Raw genomic sequence first — 17644 nt, forward strand, 5'->3', positions numbered from 1 at the left:
CATGTACACATTCAGAGAATGCTTTTTATATTCTGAATTAATGAAGGTGCTCTCTGAGCGGAGGAGGTGGAGCGGCAGGGTGATGACATCACACTCTCCACTTCATCCAATCATAGAATGCTTTGCATTCGATAGGAAAATGCAGCAAATTCTCTGAAAGGCATCTGTGCTGAGCAGCGGACCTCCTGTGTTCACAATGCATGAGGGCAGCCTCCAGGCACGAGACCCGGAAGCTAGTAGAGATCTCTGACGTATCCGTGATTTCAAGCTTCCGGGCGCATTGGGCAGGTATGTTATTTTAGAGCCGGTTCACACTGGGGCGACTTGTCAGGCGACCTGGTCACCTGACAAGTCGCCGTGGGCCTCCTGCCATAGATTAGCACAGGACCCGTTCTAATAGGAGCGACACAAGTCGCTCCGACTTAGAAAAAGGGTCCTGAGCTACTTTGGGGCGACCTGGAGCAACCTGCATTGACTTCAATGATATGAAGTCTGTGCATGCCGCTCCGAGGTCGCGGTGCGAGCTGCGCACCGCGACTTCACAGGTCGCCCGGCAAAGTCGGGTCGCGCCTATGTGAATCGGCCCTTATAGTTACATTGGTCCAAGCCAAAACAATGTAACTATGTATAAAATATCCAAACCTGGAATTATTCTTTAAGTCTCTTCCATTACAGTTTTTATTTTTCTTAGGCCTCATGTACACTGGACGTTGGGAAAACCTCTTCTGAATGCTGGAACTTGACAGCTAGTGAATGACGTTAAAAAAAAGTCTACTTTACCACCTTTACATGCCGCGTTTACGTTTAGAAGCGTATTTGCAGATAACAGATTGTAGTGATCACTATACCCTCCCAAATGCCTACAATGCGGGGGGGGGGGGGGGGGACGCTCTCTCTCTCTCTCCCTCTATTCAATAAACTTCCGTCCTGAACACTTTTTTTGCTTTAAAAAAAAAAAATGCCACTAAACGCAACTGCCTCTCAGTCCTGGTTCACATCAGTGCGATGACCGACATCGCATGTGATTCGGAGTGCACTGCTCTGAAAATCACATGCGATGTCCGTGCATTGCGAATTCAGCCATACAGATTGTATGGCTGAATTTGCATCGGATTCAGACAACTCGCACAGGACCCTTTTTTGGGTCTGCAGCAGAATCGGATCACATGGTGGTTCACAACTATGCGATTCGATTCATGTCCGAACTGACAGTTCTCACTGCGATATGCTAACTGATCTGGGGGTGTCGTTAACTTTGTATTGACACTCCCAGCGATTCGCATATGGCAGTGTGAACTGCCTGTGATTTGAATGCAATGCGTGAACCCACAGTGGATTTGCAGGGTTCCCGCATCGCACCAATGTGAACCCGCACTAAGCTATAAAAAAAACTCAGTGTACATGGACAAAAAAAAAAAAAAAAAAGGATAACAGAAGAGTTCAGGGGCTGCTGAAAAAAAACGCCCAACTGTTTAAACGTCTGTTTATCAGCAGCAATCTGGCCTTTGAATAAGGCCTTAGAATTATATTTTTTAGCAACAGGGTCTCTTTAAAGCGATTGTATCTCCAAAAAAAAAAAACCTGCAGGACAATGGAATAATGTGCTAGTACGCATCGCATTCTAGCACATTTTGAAATACTTTCCCTAGAATGAAGCCCCCATACGGTCGACCGGACACCGCTGAGGGAGCTGACGTGTTCCCTCTGCGTCTCTTCCGGGTTCGGCGGCTCCCGCACTGATAGGCCGGAGCCGCATGCACGGGAGTTCACTTTTCGTCGAGGAACTCTGAAGGTCCGGCAAAATACGCCGGACCTTCAGAGCGCATGCGCAGCTGACACCACGCGCGCGGGAGTTCACTCTCCGGCAAGGAGCTCCGAAGGTCCGTCGGACATTCAGAGTGCATGCGCCGCTGGCGTCAGCATGCAGGGTGAATATCTCCTAAACCGTGCAGGTTTAGGAGATATTAATTTTTCCTACAGGTAAGTCTTATTATAGGCCTTATTTTAGGCTTACCTGTAGGTAAAAATTAAAAAGCAGAGTATACTACCACTTTAAGGGGAGTAAGGAAACAGTGACCACAATCTATTTTACTGCAGACATGCAGTGAGATAATGTTTCAGGAGTAGCAATAGGAATGGAAATTATCGAGGTACTTTAAGTGTTTTATATTGTACTGTTCCTTTTTTTTTTTTCAATAAAACATTTTTGGAGGAAAAAAAGGAACGGAAACCAAAAAAATATTATAGAACATTGCAACAAGATCTTTCCGGTAACTATGGCATTAAATAAAAAATAAATTCATACCAGGCGCATCGATATAGTAAAGCAAGCCGCTAACAATAAATAGCTTTGCTATTGACTCTACAGCACAGTAGCTGCTCCTATTTACAGAGAAGAGAGCGGCAGCGAGAGGGTGCAGACAGAAGTCTGTTATGACATTGGTGTCACTCGCACAGCAGTTACACAGCATTTGTCGCCATCCAGAAAGGATTAGAATGAGAGTGACATCCAGATGACACTGCAGAGGAGAGGAAATCTTTAGAAAGTCATAGGAAATCTTTAGCATGCAGCGCGGCTATGCTTCCTGATCACAGGACTCAAGTAGGTCATGACATATCCTAATGGGGCTCTTATGGGCACCTGACGCAGCAATCAATGTGCAAGCATCTTATGCTCAGGAACATAAAAGACATCCAGGCTTTAGAATAAACTCAGATAATGTATACAAGCACATCAAGTAGAAGAGTCACACTTCTGTCTGAGGAGCCTCAGTAACTGAGGTAACACAGACTGCTGACAATCTAGACACTCATTAAAGGAAAACTATTATGTGTCTTTTCTATTCAGTACAAGGTTTGATTTATGTTAGCATTGATTAGAAAGTAACCTTGGATACAGCTGTCTATTCTGCATTAAAACAAAAACTTACCTCTGCCAATGTGTTTTAGAATGTACATTCTCTGCATAGTACGGTGTCCGAATGAACTCCCATGCCAATGCTCAAAAGATGCCTCATTCTGGCCCAGCCAATCAAAGATGGCCAAACACCCCAAACCCTAGAAAAAGGCCGGGTGAAGATGTCGGCATCGGCAATGGAGTGAAAGAATGTAAATCTTGCTTTTTAAGAAGCAGTAACCCCAATCACTAAATTCTCACCTAAGATTTAACACATTAACCACTTGCCTACTGTGCACTTTTACCCCCCTCCCTGCCCAGGCCAATTTTCAGCTTTCAGCGTGGTCACAATTTGCATGACAATTGTGTGAAAGAAATGATGCCGAAACTAGAGCTTTCTTTGGGTGGTATTTAATCACCACTGGGATTTTTTCCTAAACGAAAAAAAAATAAAGTTTTTCTTAGCTTCGGTTATAAAATTTTTCAAACAGGTAATTTTTCTCCTTTACTGATGTGCACTAATGATGCAATACTAATGGGCGCTGATAAGGCGGCACAAATGGGCAGCACTGGTGGGCGCTGATGAGACAGCACTGAAGGGCGCTGATGAGGCAGCACTGGTGGGCGCTGATGAGGCAGCACTGGTGGGCAGCACTGGTGGGCGCTGATGAGGCAGCACTGGTGGGCGCTGATGAGGCAGCACTGGTGGGCGCCGATGAGGCAGCACTGGTGGGCGCCGATGAGGCAGCACTGGTGGGCGCCGATGAGGCGGCACAAATGGGCAGCACTGGTGGGCGCCGATGAGGCAGCACTGGTGGGCGCCGATGAGGCAGCACTGGTTAACAGGACACCAAGGGTTGATAAAAAGCAATGATTTTTATTTATTTTTTTTAATTATCTTTTTTTTAAAATCTAATTTATTTTAATAAAAGTTAAATTTGCACCTTTCATTAAAAAAAAAAATCACTAATGATCCTGCCATGAAGGTTCTTGTTTAGGGCTCTTCCTGTTTCAAGGTTACAACTCCTTGTCCTTCGATCCCAACTGTACTCCTGTGTTCCCACTGTCACATTGGATACAGACCACAAAAGGCTGTTTTATCAGACATTACGTAGGCATAGCCTGCAGTTGTTACCATCAAGAAAACTTCCCTGAGAAATACCTTGCAACCATCGCTGAAGTACATATATAGCGGCAGTTACGGTATACATCTCATTTAAAGGATAAGTTCACCTCCCAGGACAGGTTACATGCTCCACCCATTTTTATTGGGGAACATATAACATGTTCCCTCAGTGGCTTGGCAACCCAAGCCCTCTGTGTGACAACAGTAGGGGGGAGAATTTCCCCGTACCAGCTGTCACTTTTTGAAAAGAGTGCGGCCCTGTGGGGCCCCGCCCACATGGCTGCCTCATTCATTCACAGAGTTCTGTGAATGAATGAAGTCCCACCTGGTCACATTAGTGCGATGGACATTGCATGTGATTTGGAGCACACTGCTCTGAAAATCACATGCAATGCGAATTCAGCCAGATTGTATGGCTGAATTCGCATCTCATTCGGACACAACACGCACAGGACCCTTTTTTGGGTCCACAGCAGAATTGGATCGCATGGTGGTTCACACCCATGTGATCCAATTAATGTCTGAACTGACAGTTCGCACTGCGATATGCCAACTGATGTGGGGGGTGTCGTTAACTTTGTATTGACACCCCCAGCGATTTGCATATGGCAGTGTGAACTGCCTGCGATTTGAATGCGATGCAACGCATATATGTGAACCGACACTAAAAGTACCAATATCCTTTGTGGCTTTCGTCTTCTGGTTCTCAAATAACTACCATGGCACTATTGAGCACTTGGTAATTGATTCTGTCATGGGGAAACTGCTTGCCTGTATGATGTGCGGGCAGACAGCTTACACCGACCGTCTGCAAAAGACCTGCATGACACCCTCCTTCTGGTGCAATGCTTTCCAGGCTCCTTAAAAAAAAAAAAAAAAAAAAAAATGTAAATGCAGATTTTTTGACCTGCAAAAAATTACATTTTTTTTTTTAGGTGAACTTATCCTTTAACAGACTTCAGTCAGGCACGTGGAAAGAAACGACAAGTCAGACATGACCCGAAAAAATAACTTGATAATGCTGACATTTCTCTACCAATTCAACAACTTCCATATGCTGACTAAAAACACCCCTTATACACTTTACACAAGGGGAAACAGCAAGCTTTTATAGAATGCATCCCTTCAATCATTTCTCCAAATTTAGTGCCGGAAAAGAAGGGAGAGAATAAGTGGGATTGAGTGACAGATTTCCATTACTTGGAAGAGGCGGGAAGCCATCCTCAGTGTTCATATCTGGATGGGTCTACAATCCTCTCCAGGCTGCAGATCTCACTCTCAGCTGACAAACCATAAACTGAATAAATGATCTGCCTAATATCTCAGCACCATAGAAATCTCTAACTCTTTCCAGAGAGGACGGGATGATGGACAATGAAATAGATGACTGTGCACTTTCAGGAAAACAAGGGTGAGGAGCACTACACACAGACAGTAAGTGATGTCTGAGGTGTAAGGGGGCTCTAAGGCCGCTCATAGATGGCACAATTCCTGCTGTACTAGAGTCAAAAGATGGTCCTCCTCACCCTCCATTCTCCTATGTAAAAGAGGGAAGGTTACTGGCACCTCTTGTGCTCCTCAGCTTGAAGATGAGCAGATATGCCAATCAGACCCATTGAGCTCATTGTCCAATCTAGAACCAGCCTCAGCCATTGCAAATCACTTCGAGACTTGCTCAGCTTATCAAAATGAGGGCAACCCACGCATACTCACTTCTACCTCACTACTCTGCTGATCCATTACACTGAGAGATGAACCCTGTGTTAGCATGTCTGAGCTTACGCAGGGTTGATGAACTTATCAGAGGACAGCGTGCAGGCCTTGCAATTGGCCACTGAGGCCTGAGCACTGCATCCTAAGGAGGTGGTTTTACGGAATAGATACAATAGAACGGAGGGGAAGCGAGCATTAGGCCCCTTTCACACAGGCTTTCCGATCAGGTCCGCCTGTCAGTTTTTCAGGTGGACGTGATCGGATGCTTCATGCATCCTTATGGAGCAGTGAAAGTCAGCGATGAGATGTCCACTGACACCCGCTGCTCTCCAATTCGATGTGGTCTGTGAAATCCAGAGGGATGGAAACCCTATCTTCCATCTGTCTGGAGGATCGGATAGGATAGGATCGAATGAAAACGGTTAGGCAGCCCGTTTTCATCCGATCCCCCATAGAGGAGAGAGCGGGGATCTGACAGCTCCGTCTCTGCAAAGTAAGCGGAGACGGAGCTGTCATCCACCTGCTCAGCGGGGATTGGCGATCGATCCCTGCTGAGCAAATCAGGGTCCGCAGGGCGAAAGAACCCTAACACTGCTCATTCAGCATTAAATCCTTCTACTTATGGACACAGGAGGGCATAATGGCAGCAGCAACCACACACATGCGGTGCATGAGCATCAGCAGCCAATTACAACATGGGCTCGTCAGTGCTATATCTTGGCCTAGGCCAACAAGGCCCAGGCCTAGGGCGGCACTTTGCAGGGGGGCAGCAAAAAAAAAAAAAAAAAAAAACAGCCTCCTCCCGAGTCCCAGCACGAAAAGGGTCCCCGCCGGCTTGGGCTACACTTTTAGTATAGTGCAAACCTTATGGGGTGAATTGGGCCAGAGGGCAGAGTCCAGGAGGCAAATCAGTCTGGCACCCCCATAAAGAGGTCAGTGATGAGGCTGCACCGATAAGGCTACGCTGATGGGCACTGATAGACTGGTGGTCTGTGGTTCACAGATGACAGGGCGGGGTCATAAACAGTAAGGGGTGTGGCCTTTACAGGTAGGGGTGGGTCATATGTAAATTAGGGGGTGCACACGTTTAGTCAGGCCTAGGGCAGCACAAAACCTAAATACACCACTGGGGCTCGTGGGGAAAATGTATAAAATTATATACACACGCACAAATACACATACATACATACGTGTTCACTCACGTACATTGTTTGCAAAAGTACTACCACTTTGCCAATTAGAATGCACAAAGTGGCTTCCAGTTTGCTTCCAAATTTCAGGTTGAGCTATTGAACACTGTAAAAAGCCCGTTAAAGTGTAACTAAAAGAAAACTTTTTTTTTTTTTTTAGTTCTGGATGGAGTGGAGAGGGATTGGATCATCTGTCAGTTTTGTATTGCAGCCTGTATCCCTGTTAGGGAAATTCCTTCCATGTGTAATTTTTTACCAAGAGTAAAGGTAAATCTCAAATTTTGGGTTGTCGCTAGAACTGAAATAGAGAGAAAATATTTCAATGGGTTTTCCCTCATTTTAGAGACGTTTCCTCTCACTTGCTGTTGGGACAGGACATAATGGGACACAGATGGAAAAAAAAAAAAAAAAAAAAAAAACAAAACAAAACCCTCCCTGATCCAAAATGAAAAAAAAAAAAAAAAAGTGTTGTCCTCAGTTCTACCTTACTAACATTGTACAAGGAGCTGGGAGAAGATGGGGCAATGCTGTGAGTCAATCAGCCTCTTATGAACAATGCTGTCAGCCTAATATAGTGAACATACGGCAACGGATAGCACAGTGATGATCTCATCAATGTCCTACTGCTGCTTCACTGCCCAATCACAGGCTGGGGTGGGTTCTGGATGAAGCTGTATTGCTGAAGACAAACCTGTTCATTAGAAAATAACGAGGACTGCCACTGCTGAGCCTCATTGTTAAAATCAAAGTGACTGGATGGTTGTTCTTCCCCACTGGCTTCAGTAGTTTCAGTCACTGACCCAAGAAAAGCGTTCAATTCAGGAAAAGCCAGAGAAAAGTCACGAGTTCTTATGTGCATACATTGGATTTCTTTCAAAAGGGAGATCTGTCATTTTAACCATTCAGTCAAAGATACAAACCCTCTTTAAAGTCCCCAACCCCACCCACCAACCAATGTTTGTGTTCCTTACACCGCCCAGCTGCGTTGTTTATTGGCGCCCTTAGAAAGACAATTTGTATCTAAAATAAAAGCGTCACACCAAAATATTCAAGTCCAAAGTTGGTTTTATTTCAATCATTCAAGAGGTTGTAAACCGAGAAAAAAATTTTTTCTCTTCTTTACATCCTGAAAGAGAAACCCATAATGAGCTAGTATGCATCGCATAGTAGCTCATTATGAAATACTTACCTTAGAACGAGCCCCCGCCGTGCCGTCCGCTTACCTGTATGACGGGCGACATGTATAGTCGCCCGTCTTCCTGGGTCGCGGCATCCGGCCATCTGATTGGCCGGAGCCGCGGTGACGTCACTCCCGCGCACGCGCGCGGGAGCCGACGGTCACGGCACGGGGCTCTGAAGGAACGGCACGATCTGCCGTTCCTTCAGAGCGCATGCGCCAGTGACGTCACTGGCTGCATTAAAGGTAAATATCTCCTAAACGGTGCATGTTAAGAAGATATTTACAGTACCTATAGGTAAGCCTTAATATAGGCTTACCTATAGGTACAACTTCCTGAGGAGGGTTTACTTCCTCTTTAAGTAGAAGAGCCAATGCGTTTGGCCAGTTGGTAAATGCTACGGCATTTTTTTTTTTTTACAACAAACCACAGAGCATTCCGAGTAAACACTGATATATCTCACAATTCCATAAGCCCTAATGAAGGGAGCAAAGTGTGGCCCCTGAAATGCTTTGGCTCCTGAACTCAATTAAAGCCCAACTCTAGAAGAAAAAATTAAAAAAATTAATAGAAATCCTATGCAGTGGGGCTGGGCCCACGCTGCACCGGTCAACTGTTCCTTTTTCTCTAGGGGGTTGGATAAAGCTTCACCCGATCCTCTGATACACCTGCAAACGGCACGCCCCCACAATCCAGAAGTGGACTGTTCCTGACGTCCTCACGTCCACAGCAGGTCTATGGGCGTGATGACGTCAGGAAAAGTGCACCGCAGGCGGTAAAGAGCCAAAAAGGGACCGGTCTCGTGTGGGGAGGAACAGAGGATTAGGCAAGTATATCTCCATTCTCCAATAGACAAAAATGAGCGGCTGACCCATGCAACCGTTTTTTGCTGGAGTTGGGCTTTAAAGCGGATTTCCGCCTTCCCCTCCAAAAATTTTAAGTCAACAACTACATATACTGTACACACACTGCAGCTGCTGACCTTTAATATTAGGACACTTACCTGTCCTGGAGAACAGCGATATTGGCACCGCAGCTGATGTTTCAACCGGCTGTCGGGTGCAGCCGCCGCCATTGCCAGTAAGGGAACCCTTGCGGCTTCACAGCCGGGTCCCTACTGCGCATGCGCGAAGCGTGCTGCGCATTTCGATTGGCTCGGCGGCGGGGGGTCGAACATCCAAGACGGACAGCCGCGGCGTCGTGTCCCGGAAGTGGGGAAGGGTACCTGTCAAAAACAGGTACCCGTTCCCCCTGAAAGGTGCCAAATGTGGCACCGGAGGGTGGGGGGGAGGAAGCAAAAGAGCGGAAGTTCCACTTTTGGGATAATATTGGGAAGAAAACCTTATTTTGGACATTAACATTCCAATGTGGTGCTTTTATTTCAGATTCATATACAGGCGATCCCCGGGTTACAAACAAGATAGGGTCTGTATGTGTGTTTGTTCTTAAGTCGAATTTGTAAGTCGGAACAGGTACATTTTTTAAGTGTAGCCCCAGCCAAAAGAATTATTTAAGTTTTTTGGATAGCATAGGGAAGGGTTAACACCACTGTACCATTTGTTTTTCTGTCTGTACCCCTGTTCAGAAGATTTCACCTCAATTTCTGTCCCTATGACAACTGGATTTTGAAAATTTTGGGTTGTTGTGGAAACAAAGGTTAGCGATAAAGCTTCAGTGGAGACACCTTTTTCCCCGAGAGAACTCTTCCAGGAGTGAATTTCCCTTCCTAGGGGGAGATTTCTCCTCACTTCCTGTTGTCTCCCTCTGTTTGGAAGTAGGAGTAGTTTGTAAGTCTGATGTTTGTAACCCGGGGACCGCCTGTGTTGTCTTTATATCCCGAAGCCTTTGTGGTAATTCCTTAGTGTGCGGAAGCAGCCCATATATCCCCAAGATGCCCTACACACAGGGGTAGGGAACCTTGGCTCTCCAGCTGTGCTGAAACTACAAATCAAATGAGGCATTGCAAATCTGACAGCCACAGGCATGCCTTCCTAAGCAGACTTGTATAAAGTACTCGAAATTTCTACTTGAGTAAAAGTACAAGTGCTCGATCAAAAAGTTACTTAAGTAGAAGTGGAAGTGCTCGCAGAAAAAGTTACTTAAGTAGAAGTACTAAAGTATTCAACATTTTTTTTGCTTAAGTATTGCAAGTAGTTTTCAAAAAATTTGCTACTTAAGTACTAAAAGTAAAAAGTACCAGTAGTTTTGAAAAAAAATTTCTACTCAAGTACTGAAAGTAGAAGTACAAGTACTGTGTTATGTAGTTATTAAAGAAAGAAGTCAAAAGTTTGAACATCATATTGTTTTTTATTATTTCAAATGATTTATTCAAATGATTAACCTGTGTTTGTTAGTAGTTTCTTGATGCACTTTAAGCGCTGTAGCACCATTTATTTGTTTGTTTCATATTTTCTTTTTATTGGAAAGATTTGGTATAGCAGCTTTTATTATACACAGCCTTTATTTTCGTATGCGCTGATTTACAAATGACATTATACACATTTTTTTGAGCTTTATGCAACCTGCCATCTACTGTTCTGGCAGTGGTAATTTTTTTAAAAGTAACGAGTAACTATGCAGCACAAAAAAAAATACTTGAGTAGAAGTATCGAAATCATCGAAAAAATGTAGTGAAGTAAAAGTAGAAGTAGGAGAAAAAAATTCTACTCTAGGAAAGTACAGATACCGCATTTCGGTACTTAAGTACAGTACTTAAGTAGTTCTACTTCGTTACTATACATCTCTGTTCCTAAGGCAGAGGCATGATGGGATTTGTAGTTTCAGTACAGCTGGAGAGCCAAGGTTCCCTACCCCTGCAGGGACACTATCAGCCCAAAGTCGATAAAATAAACTTCCAGCACTAAAAACACCACATACTAATATTCTAAGGCCCCAGCACCCTCAATCTACCTCTACTAAGAAAAAAAAAACCTTGCACGCCCAGTCATGCGACTTTCTTTCTTTCTTCCCAAGATGCAGTGCTCAGGCCTGGATGGCCAATCACCAAGCCTGAGCACTACCATGCTGGGGGGGGGGGGGGGTATTAACCTTGAGTAAGCGCCAAAACAGACCAACATGGGGATACAAAATGAAACCAAGGCTACAAAAGGAGAGCAGACTGGGTGTCAATTCTCCGCTATGCCCAACCTAAAGTTATACAGCCGAAGACCGACATTAAAAAAAAAAATAATAATTTAATGCCGACATGACTCGAGATGAAAATCTGCTATCTTTAGGGCACACCTAGAAATATTAATTTTCACTAAGCAGTACAGTAAAAAAAATTAATTTCTCATTTGATTTGTCAATTCCTCCTGAAAATGATCAGTGAACTTCCTATTAGCTGTAAACCCGCACTGTGAAATCAAAGACATCGCTTCCTCTGACTGCGTCACCAGATGTGAAGTGATATTTGGTGATGTCATGACTTTGCTGCTCACTGTTCTCCTTGCTGGAGAGAAAACTGTTCTTGAGGACCTGCAGTGCAAGGATCTCACTGCTTCTGCAGATCTGGTCCCCCCCCCCCCCCCCCCACACACACACCACTTCAAATGTGACTTCTTGATTACCCACTTGTCATTAAAGCACAACTCCCCCCCTCCTCTACCATATTTGGTTTATTTTTATTGGTGGGAGAAGTGGGTACCTAGTTTTGGCAGGTGCAGGCTCCTACTTCTGCTCGGATCGCCTAGGCAATCGGAGCAGAAGTTTACCCCACCCTCTCCCTGCCCGCAACCTTCTGGGACACGACCCAGGAGACTGTGGGACCATTCACAGGGCACAGCGTGGCTCATGCATGCGCAGTGGTGATAAGCCAAGTGTGAAGCTGCAAGGAGTCACAGTCAGCTTCCCACAGTTAACATGCCGGCGCTGAGGACCTACAGACCGGCGAAGAACTGGCCTGGGTGAGAATGGCGCTGTATCCCTTGACAGGCAAGTGTGTTTACAGTTTTTGTAGCGACAAACTTGAGTTGTTTTTGTTTTTTTTTTTTTGGAACCTGGCTGAACCTCCTCTAAGATCATCAGTGTTTACCTGAGAAAGTCCCTATACCAGGATGCCTCTACAACAAGAAACACAGTGCAGAACAAGGGAAGAGGTTTCAGCAGAGGGTCCTCCAACCGACACCAAACGATGGGGCACCATTCCTTCCCACCGACACCCAACGATGGGGCACCATTCCTTCCCACCGACACCCAACGATGGGGCACCATTCCTTCCCACCGACACCCAACGATGGGGCACCATTCCTCTCCCCGGCACCAACGATGGGGCACCATTCCTCTCCCCGGCACCAACGATGGGGCACCATTCCTCTCCCCGGCACCAACGATGGGGCACCATTCCTCTCCCCGGCACCAACGATGGGGCACCATTCCTCTCCCCGGCACCAACGATGGGGCACCATTCCTCTCCCCGGCACCAACGATGGGGCACCATTCCTCTCCCCGGCACCAACGATGGGGCACCATTCCTCTCCCCGGCACCAACGATGGGGCACCATTCCTCTCCCCGGCACCAACGATTGGGCACCATTCCTCTCCCCGCCACCAACGATGGGGCACCATTCCTCCCACCGACACCAACGATGGGGCACTATCCCTCCCACCGACACCAACGATGGGGCACTATCCCTCCCACCGACACCAATGATGGGGCACTATCCCTCCCACCGACACCAATGATGGGGCACTATCCCTCCCACCGACACCAATGATGGGGCACTATCCCTCCCACCGACACCAATGATGGGGCACTATCCCTCCCACCGACACCAATGATGGGGCACTATCCCTCCCACCGACACCAATGATGGGGCACTATACCTCCCACCGACACCAATGATGGGGCACTATACCTCCCACCGACACCAATGATGGGGCACTATACCTCCCACCGACACCAATGATGGGGCACTATACCTCCCACCGACACCAATGATGGGGCACTATACCTCCCACCGACACCAATGATGGGGCACTATCCCTCCCACCGACACCAATGATGGGGCACTATCCCTCCCACCGACACCAATGAGGGGGCACTATTCCTCCCACCGACACCAATGATGGGGCACTATTCCTCCCACTGACACCAATGATGGGGCACTATTCCTCCCACTGACACCAATGATGGGGCACTATTCCTCCCACTGACACCAATGATGGGGCACTATTCCTCTCACTAACCTCAATGATGGGGCAATATTCCTCCAACTGACGCCAATGATGGGGCACTATTCCTCCCACTGACACCAATGATGGGGCACTATTCCTCTCCCTGACACCAATGATGGGGCACTATTCCTCCCACTGACACCAATGATGGGGCACTATTCCTCCCACTGACACCAATGATGGGGCACTATTCCTCCCACTGACACCAATGATGGGGCACTATTACTACTCCTACTCACCACAAGCTACATGCAAATATTTTTTTTGTTATTCCACCGGAAATAAAGCAGTTTCTACTCCCACTGCCAAAAGTCCAATAACTTGGCCCTTTGCTTATAAAGTTCGGAGTCCCTTGCTATAGAAAATTCTGGGGACTAGTCCTTTGCCACATTACAAGTTCTCTTTAACACAGTGGATACCTCAAGAGATCATTTGTCTAAAAGTGTTTTTTGCAAAATGATTCTTGGCAACAGACCTAAGTCTGTAACAGATTCCACCCCCTACTCCTCATCGGTTTCAGCTGAAACGGTTATTTCTTTATATGTAGATTTTCCCATCACATTACCGATAAGCCATCTCACACACGATATACATTGACATTTCTAATACATAAAAAGCATTCATCCCATATCTGTCAGAGCCTCGTGTATTTTGCATTCAAATAACTCAGCAGAAAAAAGTTCTTTTGAAGTGTTTATAGAACAATTGTTTGAACAAAATTCTGTATGACCGAGGAATCGCTCACAAGTCTTGCATGTACCATCTTGTCTATATGGGTAGCCTTTGTAGGTGTATAACAGATGAAGGGCAGTAAATACCGATTACATGGTTAAATCATTGCGTAGCCTGTAATATGCAAACCTTACAGAAGAAAAGTAGTGCTGCCCTTTAAAAAGGGAGCAGATTCTCTTAAATTTCAGACGACAACGCGCCCGCATCTAAGAGTACACTACCGCAGTCCTCTGATTAGCAGTAAATGAAACATTATGCTCCCCATACAGAAGAATGAATGAAATGAATATAAAAAGCAGATGGAAAGAAAGTTAGACAATTAGGAAGACATAACGGTACCGTTCATCGGCTCAGTGTTAGGCATCTGCCAGCAAGCCTGTGCGCTCTCAGCATTTCCTCGAGGACTTCAGCGTCCGCTTCCTTTTGTGCTCCCCCTGTTCTGGCAGCTGTCTCTGGGAGAGGGGATTGGCAGTGCAGGAAGCAGAGTGCGAGGAGGAGCGAGCGCGCACAGGCTGCAAACACTCGGGAGCAGGAAGCGACTGCAATATGATATTGCAGGAACCTGAGAATTACAGCGTGCAATCGAGAGGTGCTCAAGACACGCAGGAACTCCAGACAACGTGCTAATAGCAGTCACTTCAGCATAGGGAACAAAAGCATAGAAAGTCACGGCATGTAAAGACGCACACTTGCCTTTTTAACGCTTTTACGACTATGGGTACTTTATGCTTTTGTGACTACAGCGAACGTCGGAATGCTTGGTTTTTTTTTCCCCAATGTATAGCTACAGAGAGTTCTCTCTATGTCCTAAAGGGTAACTCCAGTTTCATGGGGAAAAAAAGAAATAAATTAGCAAATGAAAAAAAATAAAAAAATACAGCGTATATAAAATTGCAACACCAATTATATAGTAATCAAATAAAAATTACCTTTCCTTTCAATAGTGGTGCCTAGAAACTAAATTTCCAGTCCAGAAACTAAAATTCCAGTCCTGAAACCAAAAATTCAGGATGCACTTGTCCGAAAACCGGAATGGACAGTTTTTAAAAATAAAAAAAAATTAAAATTGAGTTAATTTTGCACTGACGTCAGCGGGGCGCGTGATTTTGCAATGACGTCAGCGGGGCGCGTGATTTTGCAATGAAGTCAGCGGGACGCATGATTTTGCAATGAAGTCAGCGGGACGCATGATTTTGCAATGAAGTCAGCGGGACGCATGATTTTGTAATAAAGTCAGCGGGACGCGTGATTTTGTGAAATGAATTCAGCAAGACGCGTGATTTTGTGCAATGAAGTCAGCGGGACGCGTGATTTTGAAATGACGTCAGCGGGACGCGTGATTTTGCAATGACGTCAGCGGGATGCGTGATTTTGCAATGACGTCAGCGGGACGCGTGATTTTCTGCAACGAAGTCAGCGGGACGCGTGATTTTGCACTGACATCAGCGGGACGCGTGATTTTGCAATGACATCAGCGGGACGTGTGATTTTGCACTGACATCAGCGGGACGCGTGATTTTGCAATGAAGTCAGCGGGACGCGTGATTTTGCAATGAAGTCAGCGGGACGCGTGATTTTGCAATGAAGTCAGCGGGACGCGTGATTTTGTGCAATGAAGTCAGCGGGACGCGTGATTTTGCAATGAAGTCAGCGGGATGCGTGATTTTGCAATGAAGTCAGCGGGACGCGTGTTTTTGCAATGACGTCAGCGGGACGCGTGATTTTGCACTGACGTCAGCGGGACGCGTGATTTTGCAATGAAGTCAGCGGGACGCGTGATTTTGTGCAATGAAGTCAGCGGGACGCGTGATTTTGTGCAATGACGTCAGCGGGACGCGTGATTTTGTGCAATGACGTCAGCGGGACGCGTGATTTTGTGCAATGAAGTCAGCGGGACGCGTGATTTTGTGCAATGACGTCAGCGGGACGCGTGATTTTGAAATGGCGTCAGCGGGACGCGTGATTTTGAAATGACGTCAGCGGGACGCGTGATTTTGCAATGTCAGCGGGACGCGTGATTTTGCAATGACGTCAGCGGGACGCGTGATTTTGCAATGACGTCAGCGGGACGCGTGATTTTGCAATGACGTCAGCGGGACGCGTGATTTTACAATGACGTCAGCGGGACGCGTGATTTTACAATGACGTCAGCGGGACGCGTGATTTTGCAATGACGTCAGCGGGACGCGTGATTTTGAAAGGACGTCAGCGGGACGCGTGATTTTGAAAGGACGTCAGCGGGACGCGTGATTTTGCAATGAAGTCAGCGGGACACGTGATTTTGCAATGAAGTCAGCGGGATGCGTGATTTTGCAATGAAGTGGACAGCGGGATTCACCATACCATTATTGGCACTTTTTTTTTTTTTTTCTATCAGCAAAACGCCAATAACCCTACTTTGGGTGTTTGATATTTTGGTGCATCCCTACTTTTCAATTAGCAGACCTGTAATTTTTTTGTAAAGTGCAATGCAAGATGGTTAGCTGGAGGTGCTCTGTACACAGATGTTATTTTATGCTTGTGTTTTTGGCTGATTTTCCCAGAAGTCCGCACTAAGATACAAGTCAGATTTTGGCATCCCCTGCAACAAAAATGTCATTTTTAGCCAGATACTCTCAAAGGGAGACCTGTCTAAAGGGACGCAGACCCTACCACTTTCTTCAAAGCCCTGCAGGTACAGCAGCTAAATAACTGATAATTATAAAACCACTCCCATACAGATTCACTTTGCACAGGGCAGCTCATTCACTTGAATGGACTGCTCTAAGCATGACAAACGCCCCAAAAGTTCGAAAACGTTGGCAGTTTTTCTCACTGTGCGTTTTTTTGGTGCATTTGTAGCATGTTTGCTACCCGCACTTGGGTACTATTAAATGGTACTGCAAACGCGATGTACGGTTTCAGCGAGTTTCCAAAATGCACAGCAAAAAATGTTTTCTGTGCGCTTTTTCGCGCATTCTAGAAACACAGAGTGTGAATGGATCTACAGTGTTTTAAGCGCAACACACGAAATGCAAAAAAAAAAAACAACATTCCACAGAATTCCATTTATGAAAATTCTTACCCCAGCACTTCACAGCTTTCAGTGCCGCTGGCACCTGCTCTCACTGGTACGTACATCGACAGGGTTGTCCAGAGCCCAGGGCAAAGATCCAGAATTGCGTCCCCCTTCTCCACTGTTAATACATTCTGTAGAATGGGTGTTCCACCCAGCACCCATTCCTTGCCCCTTTGCTTCACTGTGCCCAGAGCAGCTGTCCCTCCTGCCCACCCCTTGTACCAGCCCTGTCCCCATACATTTTTTATCTATTTCCCTCTCTTTTCCTCTCCATTACAATAACTACTCTTTATTCTTATTGCCTGTGTAGATTCAGTGGAGCCTTCTGCCCCTCTCTAGGGCTGCCCCCATGCCCCCCCCCCCCCCCCGGGAGGAGTTGCCTTGCTGTCTGTCTACATTGGCTGGGTGAGCGCTGTTTTGTATGCAAGGTAAAACTGCTATTCATCATTACTTCGATTAAGCCCCCGTTCACCTGGTCGCCTGACAGGTCGCCTGGCATAGAGAAGCTGCGGACCCGTTCTAATAGGAGCGACACAAGTCGCTCCGACTTAGAAAAAGGGTCCGGAGCTTCTTTGG

The 17644-nt window shown here is 46.3% G+C and overlaps 1 protein-coding gene across 2 annotated transcripts in view; it reads right to left on the minus strand.

Annotated features, from left to right (window-relative positions):
* PTK2 (protein tyrosine kinase 2) overlaps positions 1-17644 on the minus strand; it is a gene marked incomplete at its 3' end in the record, with an annotated part of 628214 nt that overhangs the window by 551398 nt on the left and 59172 nt on the right. Inside the window, exon 1 of one of the 2 annotated variants that reach the window (XM_082257399.1) lies at positions 14350-14422. The exons of the other annotated variant lie outside the window; for it this stretch is intronic. Within the exon in view, the coding sequence (XP_082113525.1) occupies positions 14350-14374 (25 nt within the window). The 5' untranslated portion in view covers positions 14375-14422. Of the gene's footprint in view, positions 1-14349; positions 14423-17644 lie in introns of those variants that run through there. 2 annotated transcript variants of the gene reach the window in all.

The sequence above is a fragment of the Pelophylax lessonae genome, assembly GCF_965119305.1.
Source record: "Pelophylax lessonae genome assembly, chromosome: 5".
Classification (NCBI taxonomy): Eukaryota; Metazoa; Chordata; class Amphibia; order Anura; family Ranidae; genus Pelophylax; species Pelophylax lessonae.